Source organism: Haliotis cracherodii, unplaced genomic scaffold, assembly GCF_022045235.1.
Source record: "Haliotis cracherodii isolate W230 unplaced genomic scaffold, xgHalCrac1.p SCAF_5, whole genome shotgun sequence".
Classification (NCBI taxonomy): Eukaryota; Metazoa; Mollusca; class Gastropoda; order Lepetellida; family Haliotidae; genus Haliotis; species Haliotis cracherodii.
This window is the reverse complement of record NW_027266308.1, coordinates 58417017-58434728: the sequence shown is the minus strand read 5'-3', so window position 1 is coordinate 58434728 and position 17712 is coordinate 58417017. Positions and strand designations below refer to the sequence as shown.

The following is a 17712-nucleotide window of genomic DNA, read 5'->3' as shown; positions in this document are numbered from 1 at the left end:
GTAATTGCCCGACGCCATTTTCTTTTGTTTGTTTACTCACGCTGTCGCTGTAATTCTTCAAGCTTCTCTGCTCACACTCTCTCGTAACCACGCTCTGCTACCATGTTAACTCAAAACTCCTTGTGGCTTCAATAACAAAAGGAACCAGTTCAGCATGAGTCTGATAGACATGCAAAGTTTCGTAGAGAAATATTTAATGGTTTCTGAGTTATGCTCCGGGACGCACACACACACGCACGCACGCACACACACACACACACGCACACACACACGCACACACACATGCACACACACACGGACGGAACCCATTTCTATATCCCCCGCCAATTTCGATGGGGCGGGGGATAACTAACTAGCCATCAGCATTAAGCACAAGTTATAATACCCAGTGAGAGTTACTACAAATAATTTCCTTGAATACTAATTCCCATACCCCTGGGTGGTTCTGATTAATCTACTTTGCCTACCTAACAGTCAACACCAGAACTAGTTAAATGAAACCAAAATAGTTTTATTTCCATAATACACATTTTTCAATACACTAGTATAGCAAACACACTTTAACATGAACATAACAAAGACACAAAGCTATTTTCAACTGAAATATTTGACTTGTTTTAATGATACTGTACAATAAATATCCTGAACAGAGGTATGAATCAACAACAAAATTGTAAAATATCACAGACAATTTCACTTAGAACTTGTGCAAATGTGCATACTTGTCGTTACTTCCCATTCCAGAGCAATAAAAAGATTCTATGACTTTATTCATCATTCATGTACATATGGCGTAAATCTACCCAGTTGGACAATCGCATATACCGCCAGAGCTCCAGATAAGCTGCTTATCTGTGTAAAATACGCATCAGAAATGCAGAAATACGCAGTAAAATATAATCCAAGCGTATCAAATACGTAACGAACATTACAGATACGCTACAAAGATAAAACTAGTGCGTATCATCAAAATATTGTGAAGTAACCCTGCTTATTCGATTAGCAAATCAAACTTATTTTGAAATTATATACGGACATTCCGTCAACCTTGCCAAACTCCACGATGACAGTTACATCATGATCATTTGCCATCACACTTTCTTGTGGAAGCATCGTAGTATTTTTGAGTCCTATAAAGCTCTCGAACACACACAACACCAGTTTGCAGGGACTAGATGAATAGTGTTTTTAAATATTTAACTTAAATACCCACATGTGTAAAAACTAGTGGGTAACAGAAATTTGAATACCCAGATAGAATTACTGATACCCAATGATTTTAAAATGCATGGGTAAAATACCCACAACACCAAAAGTTTATCTGGAGCTCTGTACCGCATTCGCTGTAATAACCGCCCTGCTCAGATAAGCATACCCTGACCAACCTCTAGACCAGTCTTAAAGTTATCTTTATGCTGGTTCGAAGATTTACATAACAGTCTAAATTTTCTTGTGTATATCAATTTTTTTACAGAAACGAGCGGCATGGAAGGAGTATATAAAATTGCCTTGTACCTATTATCGAAAAAGTTTTAGTTATGAATTAAGTTTGTTCACTACCGCTCAATCTCTGAAAACAGACTTGATTCTTTGGGTATGATGTTAAACAAGTGATCCCACCCTTGTCAATTTTATAAGTGCCATAGGCGCTTATTACTTCCAATACGGTAGCAAGGTTCTAAATCCCACTATAACCAGTGTATCACCTCTCCATGAGTAGATCACTCAATATTGATACTACAGACAAAGATTTACTCCATTAGTCATTGTATATTCAGTATTGATATTTGGTGGATAATGGTGAAAATGACCCATATATGATGACAGTCTTCATCTGAGATCAATGGACAGTGTCACCTCTATCACCATCATCAAACATGCCCACATGGCAGCTGCCTTGTCGTCCTGGCTCTTCTGACTTCTGCCCTCACTTGTCCTGAACTTGTGTAACCTCACACACAGCATACAATAGTGACCCAGTTTTACTTCTTTGAGCAGATGATGCTCTGGATGTTGGTGGTGCATCAGATCTAATCATCATCATTGACTTCAGTTGTCACATGAGAAACAGACGTTTGCTGTCGACTCATGCCTCGATCTGAAATATTACACCAGTTGGTAGTTACTGTGAGGTGAGGTGTAATGGGGTTTATCATTCAAAACCCAAGCAATATCTCCCTGAGCCACAGGAGATATCGCTTGTGTGAGAATAAGCAATATCTACATTGTAGATATTGCTGTAATGAAATTGCATTACAATGCTTTTCAGACCATTGTGGCATCATTGTTACCATGACTTCTACTGAAGCTGTTAGCAGTACTTTTTACACTTAAGACACTGCTTATTACTGTCTACAAACTGAAAAAGTTGGAAAAATGATGTTGGATGATAAATAAAATCTCATCCTCGTGTCTTTTGATATCAAATATATCAACACTCGTTGATATATTTGATATCAAAAGTCACTCAGGTGAGATTCTGTATCTATAATTGCATTCCAGATTATTGCATCTATATAGCGACATGTCCGTCTGTCCATCTGTCTGTGGCTGCTTGTACTAGTCCAGACTAACACCGCTTTTATAGTGCTAGCACACTGAGACACCATGCCGCAGTTTAACATGAATACGCACTCAGACACAGTATACTGACTCCCAGCTGACCAGCCCTTGTTTTATGAACTTAATGCCGAGCACCATCTTTCCGTTCTCCGGGCAGACACTCTATCCACTAAGCCACTTAGGTCATCTCTCAATCTCATTAAAATCAGATCTTAGTTCTCGCTACCGCTAAACAAAGATCTGAGGACATCCCATTACGGGTCACGTCAGACCGACCTTGCGCGAACTTTGACCGACCAATGGAATGACCAATCAGAAGGCAGCTTTCTCGTGCTTTATGGCACTAGTTTCAAATTGCCGACTACGCTTCGAAACGTATTTTGACAAATTCTCGATTACAAATTTGAAACCTGAACAAAAGAACATACTGGAATGACTAATAGATGGTCTAGATTGTATGGATACAGTCGTTAAACCCGTAACTATCGTTCAGAGTTAAAGTTTTCGAGGCTGCATGATCAGAAATCACATTCCGACTGTCACTTTCATAATCTGGTAAGTTATGCTCTGATTAGTCAGATGAAAGGTCATTCTGACGTGACCCGTAATGGGATGTCCTCAGATCTTTGTTTAGCAGTAGCGAGAACTGAGGTCTGATTTTAATTAGATTGGTCGTCTCTCTGTCTATGTATGTTTGTCAATCCCTGTGTGTCTCTACCTATCTATCAATGTGTATGTCACTGTCTGTGTGTATATCTGTCTACCATCATGGAACTGACCTGCAGTCTGGCTCTTGTCTGCATTGGCATCTTCAGACATTCTGTAAAAAAATCAAAAAGACATAAGATGTAGAATGATATTATTTGCAAAAGTATCTTTCACAGTTACATTTTTTTTATTTGATTTTGGTCTGTTGTTTAACGCCGCACTCAGCAATATTCCAGCTATAAGACAGTGGTCTGTAAATAATCGAGTCTGGACCAGACAATCCAATGATTGATATCATGAGCATCGATCCACGCAATTGGGATCGTTGACATGCATCAACCAAGTCAGCGAGCCTGACCACCCGATCCCGTTAGTCGCCTTTTACGACAAGCATAGTCACCTTTTACGGCAAGCATTGGTTGCTGAAGACCTATTCTACCCCGGAATCTTCACGGGTCCTTTCACAGTAACAACAGTGCTTTATTTACATTATAATATTAGAAATATTTATCGCAGACATCCAAGTGAGTTTATCCTGAGTGTGCTGCAATAATCAATCCACATACTCCTTCTGTTGTCCGTCTCCCCCTTCCCCCTCCTCTTCCTCGTTCTCAGTACCCAGAGGCATCAGCGTCACCTTGTTGAATCCACTGGAAGCTTCCCCAATGATTCCAATTCTGAAATTTTACCACAAACAATACCAACAACCATATTTGAAATACATTAAAATGGAATACGTTTGAGAACCTAAATATTAAACACCATTTGTAACCATTTTTAACAAAGATAGCTTTACATACTATCGCTAGGAAATATATCATCTTGTTGCCAATCAGTGACAATCACCAAATTGAAACATTAATCAATGAATGAAGAAACACTTTAAATTCTAATATGTCATTTTACGAGGGCTGCACATTCTCACCTGGATACCCTAATAAGCTTTTCAAACAATACGTATTACAATATTTTTTCTGTGTTCCGGTATATTGGGTTAAAAAAGTTTCAGTAATTTTTGTATCTTTTAAATCTACACATACATTCATTCGCAATTGATGTTTCCCTTCTAAATTGATTGACATAAAAACTTAAACATGGAAGTCATTTTTTCTCACATTATCTCCCCTGTATCCATGACTACAAATGACTTTACTATAGAAAATAGGCTCTGCATGTACAATCAGTGTTAGTCACTGTCGAACACTTTAGCTCAAAATATATCGCAATAAGTATCAGAAAACAGATACTTATATATCTGTACATCTATATAGAATACATTGCAATACAAAATATTTTCCCCAATACACAGCCCTACATTTTACCACACTAAAAGTTTCAAAGAACCAGTTGCAGCAATATTTTAATCCCATAACATCAAATTCTGTAGTCAGATTTAAACTCTGTTAAAATCCTGGTTCTGGTTAAAATACAAGTCTGTGTTGTTCAGCTGTACTGTGAATGTTATATTCCTACACCACCTTCTATAAACACTGCCCACAGGCAACAGAATCAATGAGCATCCAACAGATTGGTGAAAGAACCTACTTCAACTTGACTGTGTTGATGGTCAGAGACCGTATCATTTCTTGCTCTTCCTCCTCCTCCTCTTCATCATGGTCCCTCCGCCCAAGTGAGCTGGAAATATACATCCATGTGGTATTGTGGACGTATTTGTTCGTTCAATATTGTTTAACGTTGCTCTCAACAATATTCCTGCTATATGACGGCGGTCTGTAAATAATTTAGTCTGGACCAGACAATTCAGTGATGGACATCATGGGCATTGATCCACACAATTGGGATATGATGACATGCTTCAACCAAGTCAGCAATCCTGACCATCATATCCCGTTAGTCGCCTCTTACGACAAGCATAGTCGCCTTTCACGGCAAGCATGGGTTACTGAAGACCTATTCTACACCGGATCTTCACGGGTTGGTAATATTGTGATGGGTTTCTACGGGATCTACTTTTTGTTGTTTATATTACATGTAGCAAGCATGTCAAGGTTCTTTCTACCCTGTGACAGACATATCGCAATACTGAATACACTATGACTGAAAAATCTATGAAAGCCAGAAGTCTGTGGCTTAAGGAGAATATATAAAATATACATACAAACTGTTGTCATGTTGGTTGGAGGTTTAGTTTCATTATAAAAAGGAACTTAAAAATTTTAACAAAAATTCAAATTAATAAAAGTTTGTTTTCACATTTTTTATACTGGTAAAACACAAGGAAATACATTTGTCTGTCCTTAAAAAAACTGTTAAATCTAGTGTTGAAGGCAAAGGACAACATTGCAAAGAGATCATTGACCTTTGATGGTCAGTGTCATGGGTCAGTACTGCCACAACATTGTTTTCAAGGATTACTTATTTTGTTTGTCGCAAATAATTGTCAACAAAATACATATAAATATGAGCCATCCTTAGATAGATCTTTGATGCATATTCAACTTAAAAAGTGTGCTATAAATTCAGCCAACTAAAGTTTAAATAATAGTCAACCCAGTATGGAAGTACATCTCAATGAGCCATCCTTAAATACTACTTTGATGGATAGTAAGCTTATGTCCCTACTTGGGAGAGACAGGCCTTGCTCTCTTAAACAGCCAGTGGGATTGCTCCTTGGGAGATGGTAGTATAGATATCACAGCAGGGGACCGTTGACTGAAAGGTAATCACATGACCATCAATAGTGCAACTGATATAAACTCTGTAGACATTGTTCTCGGCATATATAATAATATTTACAGATGTCTAAGTGCAAACCAGATGGCACATTCAAATACATCTCCATACCAAGCATTATGCAGAGGGGAATGTCCGAGTAACTCTCCATTCCTTAAAAATAATGGAGCAGAGGCCCCGCAGGGGCTGAGGCCCGTTATTTTTAGGGAATGGAGAGTTACAAGGATACTCCCCTACATATCTCTACTCTTACACTTTGACAAACATTCTACAGAGCCACAAAGATCAGCTCGTGACGGAGCACATGGAACAGCAGCAGAGAACACAATCAAATCTCCATTCCCTAAAAATAATGAAGCTCAAACAATGTAATGACGTCCCAGACATGTTTTAAGTTGGTCTGTATCAATACTTCAAAGGATTTCAGACACAGGAACTGTTTTGATTTGCGCTTCATGTTACAACATACAACAAAACATGACACATACTTAATGATTGATTTGATGGCAGGTCTCCTCCTGAAACAAAACCAAACAGAATGAGACAAGGAAGTTGTATGATATTCAAGTAAGAAACCGAAACAATGTCATTACTGAAACAGTTACCATCTGTATGGATTTAAGTCATGCTTATGCAACAATCACAGTGAGTTACAAGTATAAAATCTTCTTTTGTGTTCAATGCTATTAGAGGAATTCAAATAGACATAAATAAATGTAGTTACAAGCTTTCAGCCTCCCGGCCTTCATCAGCCAGACTTTCAGTTCAGCACTATATTACTGGAGATGATTGTTCCACCATTGCTGTAACTGAATTAAGCTATAACGTCATTTTAGTTTATTGCTCAAATCATTTACAGCAATGGTGATGAAGGTAGGAGACTGAAAGCTTGGGATTATGTATATTTATATAAGTATTTGTCAAGTGGAGCAGGATTCAGCCAACTCACGGATGCAGGCGCCGATACTCTGCTGGGGTCAGCTTCTTCTCCTCTATCCTCTCCTGTATTTTGTCTTCGACCTTCACTTCCTTGTCTGGCTTCTGTTCTTCCTTTGACTCTGTTATGTGAGATGTAACGTTCAGTGACAAGCCACAGAATACACACAACTCCCTACACACAAGTGTCTAAACCAAAGTTCTTACTGAAGTCTTTGATTGGCATTTAGAAGTCAGAACAAAAACCTTTACACTACTAAAAGCAAAAAGTATAACAAAGCCCAAGATGTTGAAAATTAGAGAAAATGCACTTGTTAACAATGGCAAAAAGAGCTTGTATGAATTGAACTAGCCCTTTTTACTTTTCAATGCTTGCATATTTGCTGTAGGGGTTTTCATGATAGCTTGTTGTTACACACTCAGCTCAGCTGTGTATTCAAGCTGTGACTCAGACAAACCAGTGACTGATATCATGACCATCTATTTAATCGTCTGATGACAAGCGTAGGAAACTTGGGAACTTTATATTCTGACCCAGAATGTTCAAGACAGAATCTTTTCTTATATTTCAACATGAACAAATCTTTGACCAAAGTATATTTTTATAGGAGATGTGGGTCACAGATTTGCTAAAGTGTGCTCATTTTCTACTTTTAAATGAAAAACTATCCTTGTTCACCCATTTTAGCCATAAATCTGTTTTTGGTCATGTTAAAATTTCAATTTGGAGATAATATAAACTAAAAGGTTTCCATACATTTCCATTACAGGTTTCCATACATTTGAATTGTGAAATAACCATAGGCCAGAAAAGGCTGTTATCATGTATCGTCCTTTAGATTAAACATTTTGCCTGTTCTCTTCTCACTTCCGCAGATATGCAAATGACTATTTCCTCACCTTCTGGTGCATACTTCACTCGAATTGCTGGATTAAACGTGTCAGATCGCAACATTCTGAAATGAACATTATGGTGATTCTATTACAACAGATATCTTGTTGGGTGCTCTGGGATTTCTTTCCATTATCAAGTGTTTTAAAACCTGGTTTACCATTTCGACAAATATTAAATAAATAAATGAGTGAGTGAGTGAGTATGTTTGGTTTCACGCCGCAGTATTCCAGTTATCTGAAGTGATGCAGGTCTCAGACGTTTACCACTTCGGTGAAACCCACAAGCACGGGTATGGTGATGACAAACCCACAAACATAATTGAGGCATAACTGATTCGAAACCATAATCATAGGTTTCTGGCGTGCTAAAGGGATGCAACTCTGCACAGCGAATTTCGGCACCAAAGACGACTGGGCCACCATGCCCCCAATATATTCATGTATGTTTATGAATTAAGTACACAAGAACACCTGTCAACAGATTGCTGTTTATGTTTACAGTTACTGTGTGACGTTGTACAAGACAAAGCATTACCTTCCAATCTCTTTCTTGACAATGTCAAACTCTTTCCTCCGAAATGTGATCCAAACAATATATGTACAATATACATAAAATCTCTGAAAAAGATATAAAAACAACATTATAATGTTTTCAAAACAGTCAGTGTAAAAAGCATTCTATGCTTTTTAATTGTGGGCACTCAACACAATACTGATATTGATAGAAGTGAGGTTTCACAGTTGATTAACTCACCTCAAACATTGAGCGATCTTTATACGTGGAGGAAACTCTAGACCTTAAAAGAGAAAAATGATACAGTATTGATAGATTAATAACAGTGAGAGAATAATGTTTTATGCCACAGTTAGAAGTACATTAATTGAGTCCGGACCAGACAAACCAGTCATTGAATCCACACACCATCTGATTACATTCACACACAAACAGCCAGACCACACTGTCGATTTTGATCCTCATGTTAGCTCTAATCATAATTATGAGGTGACAATGATCTATTCTTCCCTAAAGTCTTCATGGGTGTCATAGAAAATTCATACTAGTCGTAGGGAATAGGGATATAAAGACATATTACTGATTGTGCGAGTTTGTTTCTTGACACTGTATTTTAGCTATATATAATTGTGTCTTGTTGTGTCAGCTTGATGTAGGAGGAAAGTCTTAACATTCACTGAAAATGAGTGAGTGAGTGAATATGTTTTCAAATTTTCTTAACACTGTTTCTGTTTTATAGATCTCATCGTGTCAGCTATATTTGGGAGAAATGTCAAAAGTGGTGCAGGTTTTAGAAGATTACCACCTCAGCAAAACCAATAAGCAGTGAGTGACTGAGTATGGTTTTACGCTGCGTTTAGCGATATTCCAGCAATATCACAGCAGGGAACACCAGAAATGGGCTTCACACATTGTACCAATGTGGGGTATCAAAGACGGGTTTTCGGCGCCCAACAAGCATGGAAATGGTGCTGACAAACCTTGAAACATAATCAGGGTTCACACCCATGATACATGTAATAGGTTTTTGGCACACCTAAGGGACATAACTCTGCACAGGGAATTGCAGCGCCTTAGACGACTGGGCCACCAACACCCTCTTACTGAAAATGACTTCACTTTAAAACTGTCTGATATTCTTTTACTTTTTCTTGTCATTGCTTCCATTAAAACTTCTGACATCAGAATGCTGTTTCTAAATATAGATTAGGCCAATAATATGAACACATGAGTTCTGATAACATAACAAGTCAATCTTTTCATTTGCAGCCATGACTATTTAATCAAATCTGTAAAAATCTTAAGACACCAGATCAAAAAGTATCAACAACAAAAATGAAATCATGTTTGAGCTACCTACTGGCTAAAACCTGTCAAAGTCAAATTGCTAAAACACAAGTATTTTGTTTGGTCTTCTGAATGCTATGATACTACTATGGGGACTACATACTGTCCACATCCCATGTGATGCTGATCCTCCAGGCCGAGCCCCAACACCAGCACACAGTAGGACTGTCCCAGCAGACGCTGGGCAACGTCTAGTCTCGCACAGGCATCCGCGTACGCCATCTTCTCGGATAGGCTAGGCTCTCTACAAGCAAATATTACTGTCAATAGCATCATACATAACATCTCTAAGCACAGATATATTTCTTTCGGCATATTCTAAGTGGACAGACTCAAAATAAGTCTATATCATCTGCTCAGGTGTTTTGTTTTCAAAAATCTTTACAATACTTAATTACAGTATCATCTATGTGTAGGATAAAGCAAGTCCGACGGTTTTTATGATATTTAAAACCCACATCTGCGGGATAAAACCAAGGAGCGTCAGCCCCAAGGTTTTATCCCAAGGATAAGGGTTCTATGATGAGCCGTATACCATGTATTGTAAATATAAGCTCGTGCCAGAGCTTGGTTCACGCAAAACAGCGGCAGAGACCGTATTCCTCATGCATCATGCAAGGGCGACTCATGCAGTATAAATACAGTCTACAAAAATTTATGATTTATTTTTTAAATATTTTTTCCACAACAAAATAATTTGTCAAAGCGTAAAAGTAGGGATGAGTTTTAAGTAGGAGAATATCCTCGTAACTCTCCATTCCTTTCCATTATTTTTCCCGAGGGGAAGTGATTTATCTAATATATAAACAAAAAAAACACTTTAAAATATCTGTTGCTGATTCACCTTTTACGACAAGCATGTGTTGCTGAAGACCTATTCTACCCGGATGTTCACGGGTTGCAGTATTAGTAGTAGTAGTAGTAGTTGCAGTAGTGTGGTAGTAGTGTAGCTGTAGCAGTAGCAGCAGTAAAGTTTAAGGGCAACCGTTTGCTGCATGGTAAATGGGGACGATTATCTCCCTTCATTCATACAGGAAATATTACCAAGAACTACTAAGTAAATATTTAGTAAGGAAGTAATCAGACATATTTGTACTTACATATACATGGGATTCTTTTTGTTTTCTTGGTTCATTTTCTCAAAGAAACAGTTGAAGTAGCTCAGGAGATACATGAGGAAAGTGTCGAACTGCTTGGTCCTGGAAACAATAACACTTTTTCATCTTCACATTACAAAAATTTACTAGGCTGCATCTAAAACCATGTTCAGGAAAAACATTTTTTCTATCAACACTGCATAAACTCAGACTAAATCTCAATCAAGATCAATAACACACCATATCAAAGGTCAGATTAGCAAGTGTTTTCTGTGGCCATTGTATTTTTTGCATAAATTCCACTAGAAAAATATAACATCTACACACTCAACTTCTATTAGAGAGGGGTGGTGGGATAGCCTGGTGGTTAAAATGTACACTCATTACACCGAAGACACCGATTTTATTTGCCACATGGGTACAATGTGTGAAGCCCATTTCTGGTGTTCCCCGCTTTGATATTGCTGGAATATTGCTAAAAGTGGTGTAAAACCCTACTCATGCACTCACGCAAATTCTGTTACATTATTTTAGGAATGCAAAGAATGTTAGATTAATTCGGGACACACCCAGCCTCATTTATTGATGTGTTCAATTGGTCATTAGTTTGTGTGTTCACAAATAGAAAATGAAATCTCCATAGTTATAACAGCCCATACTATGAAACCTTTTATCCCTATTGAAACAATAACTGACCCATAGGAAGTACTGCCATACAATCCCATCTATTAGACATTCCAGAATTTTCTTTTGCTCAGTTTTGAAATTTGGAATCGAGAACTTTGTCAAAACATTTTTCAAAGTGTAGTCTTGAATGGAAGTTGCCAGTTTGAAAATAGTGTTGTAAAGCTCGAGATAGCTGCTTTCTGATTGGTCTCTGTTACTTCTTGTTTGTCATTTTATTGGTCTGTAAATGTTCGAGGAAGGTCGTTCTGACATGACCCGCAGTGGTATGTACTCAGATCTTTGTTTAGCAGTAGCAAGAGCTAATGATCTGATTCTAATGAGACTGCCTGAGGACAAAAGTAATAACAAGTATGGATGGCAAATGTGCATGGTGGCCATATTCAAATCAGATTCAACCAGGTGAGCTAAAAGCTTGAATCTAGATATTGCTCCTTTATGCCCAATAATCAAATTAAACTTTATTCAGTACTTGTAGGCCACAGGCTTTTTTGTACAAGAGAAATACAATTCAGATCACTTCCTGGTATTATTACAAATAATAACAAATTGCTGAAAATCTCATAGATACAGTGTATCAGTGCTTACCCTCGTAGACTGTCGAATGACTCGGGAACAAGAGACTGATCTGCCTCCGTCATTCTCTCAAATGCCACAACTGAAAAACACAAAGTACAAATTTTATTTCAATAATAACAGAAACGTAATGGATGTAAAAATTGTGAAAATTAACAAGAACTGTTGGTAATCCAGAAGCATAAATAAAACTTTATCATTTCTTTAGAGTTCTAAAAACACACACATCGAGATTATGATACAAGTATGTGTGTCATAGTGGTTCTACAAAACAAGTATCAGAAGTCTGTTATTTCCCAAGCCAGGTGAGGGTAATACATGAATCCTTACACGATATTCGTAAAATCAGTATGACACACATGTGAGTAAAAAAATTTCTTTATTACTCATTATTCCTAATCCTTTTGAGCTCCCCTTTATATATAAAAAATGCACTGATCACCATCGCTGTCCTAGAAAACCACAATTTGTCGAATGACGTCGACAATCTTCAGCTATGACGTCTAGTGTGACGTCATTCCGTCCTTACGTCACAATGAGTTTCAACTGATGTCAACAATGCCGCCCAGATGATGGAAGCAATACACTGGTGTGCGAGAAGTGATATTTGCACTAGTGCACATACTATTATTACGAACTCAGTTATTTCCAACCTGGTGGGTAAAAAAGTATAGTTCAATTATTCCATGATACCTCCAACAAATTACTCATAATGAGGATGTTCCTGCCCCCCAGAAGGCTTCCACATCTAAAGGTGAGTATATATATCAATCAACATGATAGCTAATTAAAATTAACTTTCAAGTATATACATCAAATGGTTTCTTCCATAAAAAAGTGTGTATTGTCTTCTTATCTCATAACATTGTCAAGATCAATAACACATTAGTATCCAAAAGATGCATATCTGTAAGAACTTCAACACACAAAATGTGGCCAACACTCAAAAGGTAGACCCTTGTTCTACCATGACATTGGAAGAGGATTAAATTTGATTGGTTACTTTCACTGAACTTAGAGTGGTTTACGAGCGATGAGCAATTGTGAATGCATGTGAATGCACTGAATAAGGCGATTATTACAGGGGGCATTCAGACTTTTCTTGGGACTGTATGATATTTTGTCGAAATCTCACATGCAAACTGTTAATTTTCCCAAAAAAGCACTGAGTTGTGATAAATTTTGGCAACCCACATCTTTTCCAGTGTTATTTTGTTATGACCCCACTTAATTTCAGTGACCCTTCCCCTAATAAATGACCTGTCCCTAAGTGCTTAAGAGAAATGCATTTTAGTCATGGCAGAATGGAGCTTTTGTTTTAAATTTTAAAGTGGTTCTTTACAATGTATTTAAAACAGAAGGATTATCTCCAAAATAAGCCATGAAGCAGACATTGTCAATCATTGCAACCTATACAAAGACAATAACCTTTGACATTCTCCAGAGTGATGTACGGATTGTCCGTGGTGTCTTTCTTAGATGGATGTGGAGACTTGGTGGTGTTGGGGCGAGCCTGCCCCCTGCCCCGCCCCAGACCCTGTCCTCGAGCCACACTGGATGCCACTCTACAACACCCACCATGTACACAAATCAATAAACATGTCATAATGAGCACAACACAGCATCAGTATGACTGTATATATTTACTAGTACCAATCCCATCAAAATCAGATATTTCACTCTGATATGGTAGCTCTCCGCAAAAAAGATCTGCAATCAACCGATATCTGCATGACAGTTTACAAACCGATGTCAATTTGTTACACAATTTTGATTGGACTATGCAGGACTTGTTAGTCCAGCCAAAATATAACTCTGACATCCCAGCCTAGTTCGGTAAGGGTGGAAACTGGACTTGATAATCAACAGAACTTATATAGTCAGTTAACTCCCTTGTAGTTATATTTACCACTTTTCTACTTTTAGGGTTAGTGGTTCTGTAAAAGCTGACATAAAGCCTGGACTGACTTTGGTTGGTTGGTTGGTTGGTTGGTTGGTTGGTGGGTGGGTGGGTGGGTGGGTGGGTGGGTGGGTGGGTGGGTGGGTGGGTGGGTGGGTGAGTGAGTGAGTGAGTGAGTGAGTGAGTGAGTGAGTGAGTGAGTGAGTGAGTGAGTGAGTGAGTGAGTGAGTGAGTGAGTGAGTGAGTGAGTGAGTGAGTGAGTGAGTGAGTGAGTGAGTGAGTGAGTGAGTGAGTGAGTGAGTGAGTGAGTGAGTGAGTGAGTGAGTGAGTGAGTGAGTGAGTGAGTGAGTGAGTGAGTGAGTGAGTGAGTGAGTGAGTGAGTGAGTGAGTGAGTGAGTGAGTGAGTGAGTGAGTGAGTGAGTGAGTGAGTGAGTGAGTGAGTGAGTGAGTGAGTGAGTGAGTGAGTGAGTGAGTGAGTGAGTGAGTGAGGGAGGGAGGGAGGGAGGGAGGGAGGGAGGGAGGGAGGGAGGGAGGTTGGTTTAACACTGCTTTTAACATTATTCCAGTTATATCACGGCGTGTCAGCTTAATGTGGGAGGAAAGCCCGAAGTGATGCAGGTCTCAGATGTTTACCACATCGGTGAAACCTACGAGCCTGGTATGGTGCTGACAAACCTAGAAACATAATCGGGGCAAACCGGGATTCAAACCCACAATCATAAGTTTCTGGCATGCCCAAGAGATGCAACTCTGCATAGCGAATCATAGCGCCTTAGACGACTGTGCCACCCGTGCCCCCGACTTTGGTGTGTGATGTAATCCCTGTACTGTACATACCTGTCTCCTCTACCCCTGCCATGCTCTTTCGCTTTCCTTCTTTTGTCCTGTCTGTCTGCATTAGCATTGTTACTGGAAAACAATTGTTACAATATTTCAAGATGCAGAAATGTTTTCTATTGTGAAAACAGACAAAAACATGGTTGGTGCTTGTATCATATCTAAATCTTTGCAGATACTTTATGACCAGTTGGTATCCTGGTATTAACTTTGCTTCCTAAATATATATATGCTTGTAAAAAAAAGCTCAAAGACAAAATCATCTTAGCCCTGCCATCTATGGTGCATGACAATTTATATAAACCACAGAGAGCTCATATGATACTCTGGGTCCACTGGTTTCTGATTTGTTCATGGGTTTAATATGTGATATAGTAGGGGCAGCACATGAACAAATGAACATTAATAGTCACCTGACATAGCATTTCTCCTCACTTACCTGGATCCCTGATTTCATCCCTTTTCTTGACAGCAATATGCACTGAATTGTATGTATCTAACCAAGATGTACAGTATGTTGTTTCCGAGCACTATACAGCGTTAGAAATTGCCACTACCTAATAGTTAAGGTATCACAAGGACTAGTAGAAATTTGTCAATTTTAACGCTTTTAATATGATCTCATTATAAGGTCTAGTGGACTAAACTGTTAGTTTCTATCGCTGCTATGGCATCTACATACAAAAGAGAGTATATCGAAGAAATGTGTGTGTTCTGTATGATTTTTGTTTAGGTAAATCCAAATTTTTTAAATGAAGGTGGTAAAGAAATGAAGCTGAATTGATTTAGAAAGCTCAAATCTATCGACAAAATGATGTGAGTTTCATTAGGTTGAACAAGTAATATCTGAAGAAAGCAGACAACTTCCCATTTGTCATAACAAGCACCATAATAATGGTAGGCCTACTCATTTCAACATTGAATGTTTATATATTTTATGTTATGCATGTGTCCTTTATACATAGGGATAAAGATACTAGGTCTGGGACGGCTAACCCGGTCCTGAGTAGAACCCGGGTACCCACACGACCACCCGGACCCGTGATTAGTCATGTGATGTACAGTTTAATGACATTAACAATGAAACTCTATGGTTAGATAACATGTATAGCTAATGTTCACATTTCTTTCGGACTATGCAAGCATTCATTCCTACTTTTATATGTTCGAGTAAAGATAAAGCGTCTATCAATCTCATCATTAAAATCAGATCTTAGTTCTTGCTATGTTAAACAAAGATCTGAGGACATACCAATAAGGGTCACGTCAGAACGACCTTTCATCCAACCAATCAGAGCGTCGCTTACCAGATCATGAAAGTGAGACGGAATGTGTAAACTTACTAATCATGCAACCACGAAATATTTAACACGGGGTATTCCGAACGACAGTTACGGGTTTTATGATTTTATCCATACAATCTAGGCCATCTATAAGCCTTTCCAGAATTTTCTTCTTATCAGTTTAATTTTAATCGAGAATATCTCAAAATATGTTTCGAAAGCGTAGTCGCCAGTTTGAAACTAGTGTCGTAAAGCTCAAGAAAGCTGTCTTCTGATTGGCTAATGTCGATTTCTTGTCAGTCATTTCATTGGTCGGTCAAAATTCGCGAAAGGTTGTTCTGACGTGACCCGTAATGGGATGTCCTCAGATCTTTGTTAAGCGGCAGCGAAAACTAAGATCTGATTTTAATGAGATTGAGTGTCTATCAACTTCAGTGTATGCATGATCAGATTGTTTTATACGTGAATCTAAATAATTTTTGCCAGGATTGGTAAAACAATTCCCATTCGGGCATATTGTACCCAACTCTTAGGAGATACAGCGGACTTCCACCTTGCAGGCCTTGGACAGATACTGTCCTGGGAAGATACTCCAGTATAGGACTCTACATATAGAAATTAGACAAAGATATCTGAATAACGTTACCTGGTGTTGAATGAAGTAGTGATGTTGTTTCAATCATTTATAAAAAAAATCAAGTGGTGCCTAAAAAGAGAGGTTCTGGCGAGGTTCGAACTCGCGACCTTCTGCGTGTAAAGCAGACGTGATAACCACTACACCACAGAACCGATCTGCCATTCCCCTATATTTCGTGGAATAGTTTTCTCACCTAATGAATTCCAACGATGGTCGTCCTCCATCGCCATCCCGCCATACCCAACGACCACTCGTGGGTCCTGGTAAAGGTGGCTAAAAGTAAACACAATGAAACTTGTTTTGTTAACTGTTCAGTTATCGATCAGATTCCCTTTCAACAACAAGACAATCAGGTTCACAGGTCAACTGTATTTTATTGTTTACATTAATAACCACATGAAAGTTCCCAGAAACATAAAACATTCACTATTTGCATAGCTGTATTCTTACCAGTTCAAAAATCTCAGCCGCCACCTTTGCCATAGCGGATAATTACTGTTCTTCAAGCGAGGTAAGTATTTCCGATGGCGTTCTCCATAGCAACATTAATCAAGGGAGGTAAGTTGTATCCTGTAGTTAATTCCCTTGAATGGGGCGTTCATGCGCGTAGTTACAATATGTAAGAACAGCGTTTCAGTCATAAACAAGCTACCAAAATGACCGCAACTGTTCGTTTGTCTTTGTCACAATAGGTATGTCTTTCTCCTTTTAAAGCAATTATTGATTGTTATTATTGTTACTATATCTTATTATCAATCAAAATACTTTATTAATCATAAATACTTAAGCGCATATTAGCAGCTATAATATCATTTTGACAACATAACCTGTTATAAAGTGTCATTAGAATCGGAATGAAAGTAGTAGCTGAAGAAGATTAAACAATAACAGCAAAATTCACTCAAATTCTTAACATAATAACAGTTTTTTAACATTCAAAACATTTATACAAATTTTGGAAGTTTTATGTGTCTGGATATTGTGAGTTCAAATATTTAACGTCGCATCGGCATTCAGCTATTTATTATGGACCATAATGTAAA

At 38.2% G+C, this 17712-nt stretch overlaps 1 protein-coding gene and 1 non-coding gene across 2 annotated transcripts; both read right to left on the bottom strand.

Moving 5' to 3' along the window:
• Nucleotides 1–559: 559 nt before the first annotated feature.
• On the bottom strand, nucleotides 560–17205 carry LOC139442768 (protein phosphatase 1 regulatory subunit 36-like). The gene is made up of 17 exons (XM_071223662.1): nucleotides 17120–17205; nucleotides 16863–16942; nucleotides 14750–14821; nucleotides 13441–13577; nucleotides 12025–12094; nucleotides 10756–10854; nucleotides 9759–9899; nucleotides 8549–8591; nucleotides 8330–8412; nucleotides 7801–7856; nucleotides 6914–7022; nucleotides 6453–6482; nucleotides 5854–5943; nucleotides 4816–4905; nucleotides 3837–3947; nucleotides 3342–3382; nucleotides 560–2098 (listed from the first exon to the last, which is right to left on the bottom strand). Exons 1-17 carry the CDS (start codon nucleotides 17150–17152, stop codon nucleotides 2031–2033), a joined length of 1353 nt encoding a protein of 450 aa, XP_071079763.1. The 5' UTR covers nucleotides 17153–17205; the 3' UTR covers nucleotides 560–2030.
• Trnav-uac (transfer RNA valine (anticodon UAC)) lies at nucleotides 16749–16821 on the bottom strand. Its single transcript has one exon. It is a non-coding gene; the product is annotated as a tRNA-Val (tRNA).
• Nucleotides 17206–17712: the final 507 nt, after the last annotated feature.

What these genes read in the sequence shown, in the direction of transcription:
- LOC139442768 (XM_071223662.1), bottom strand. Translation starts at nt 17,152, where the DNA reads ATGGCAAAGGTGGCGGCTGAGATTTTTGAACTG. An exon ending in CATCACATGGGATGTGGACA is followed by an intron (nt 8,592 to 9,758) that starts GTATGTAGTCCC and finishes TTCTCTTTTAAG; the next exon opens with GTCTAGAGTTTCCTCCACGT. An exon ending in AAGATCGCTCAATGTTTGAG is followed by an intron (nt 8,413 to 8,548) that starts GTGAGTTAATCA and finishes TATCTTTTTCAG; the next exon opens with AGATTTTATGTATATTGTAC.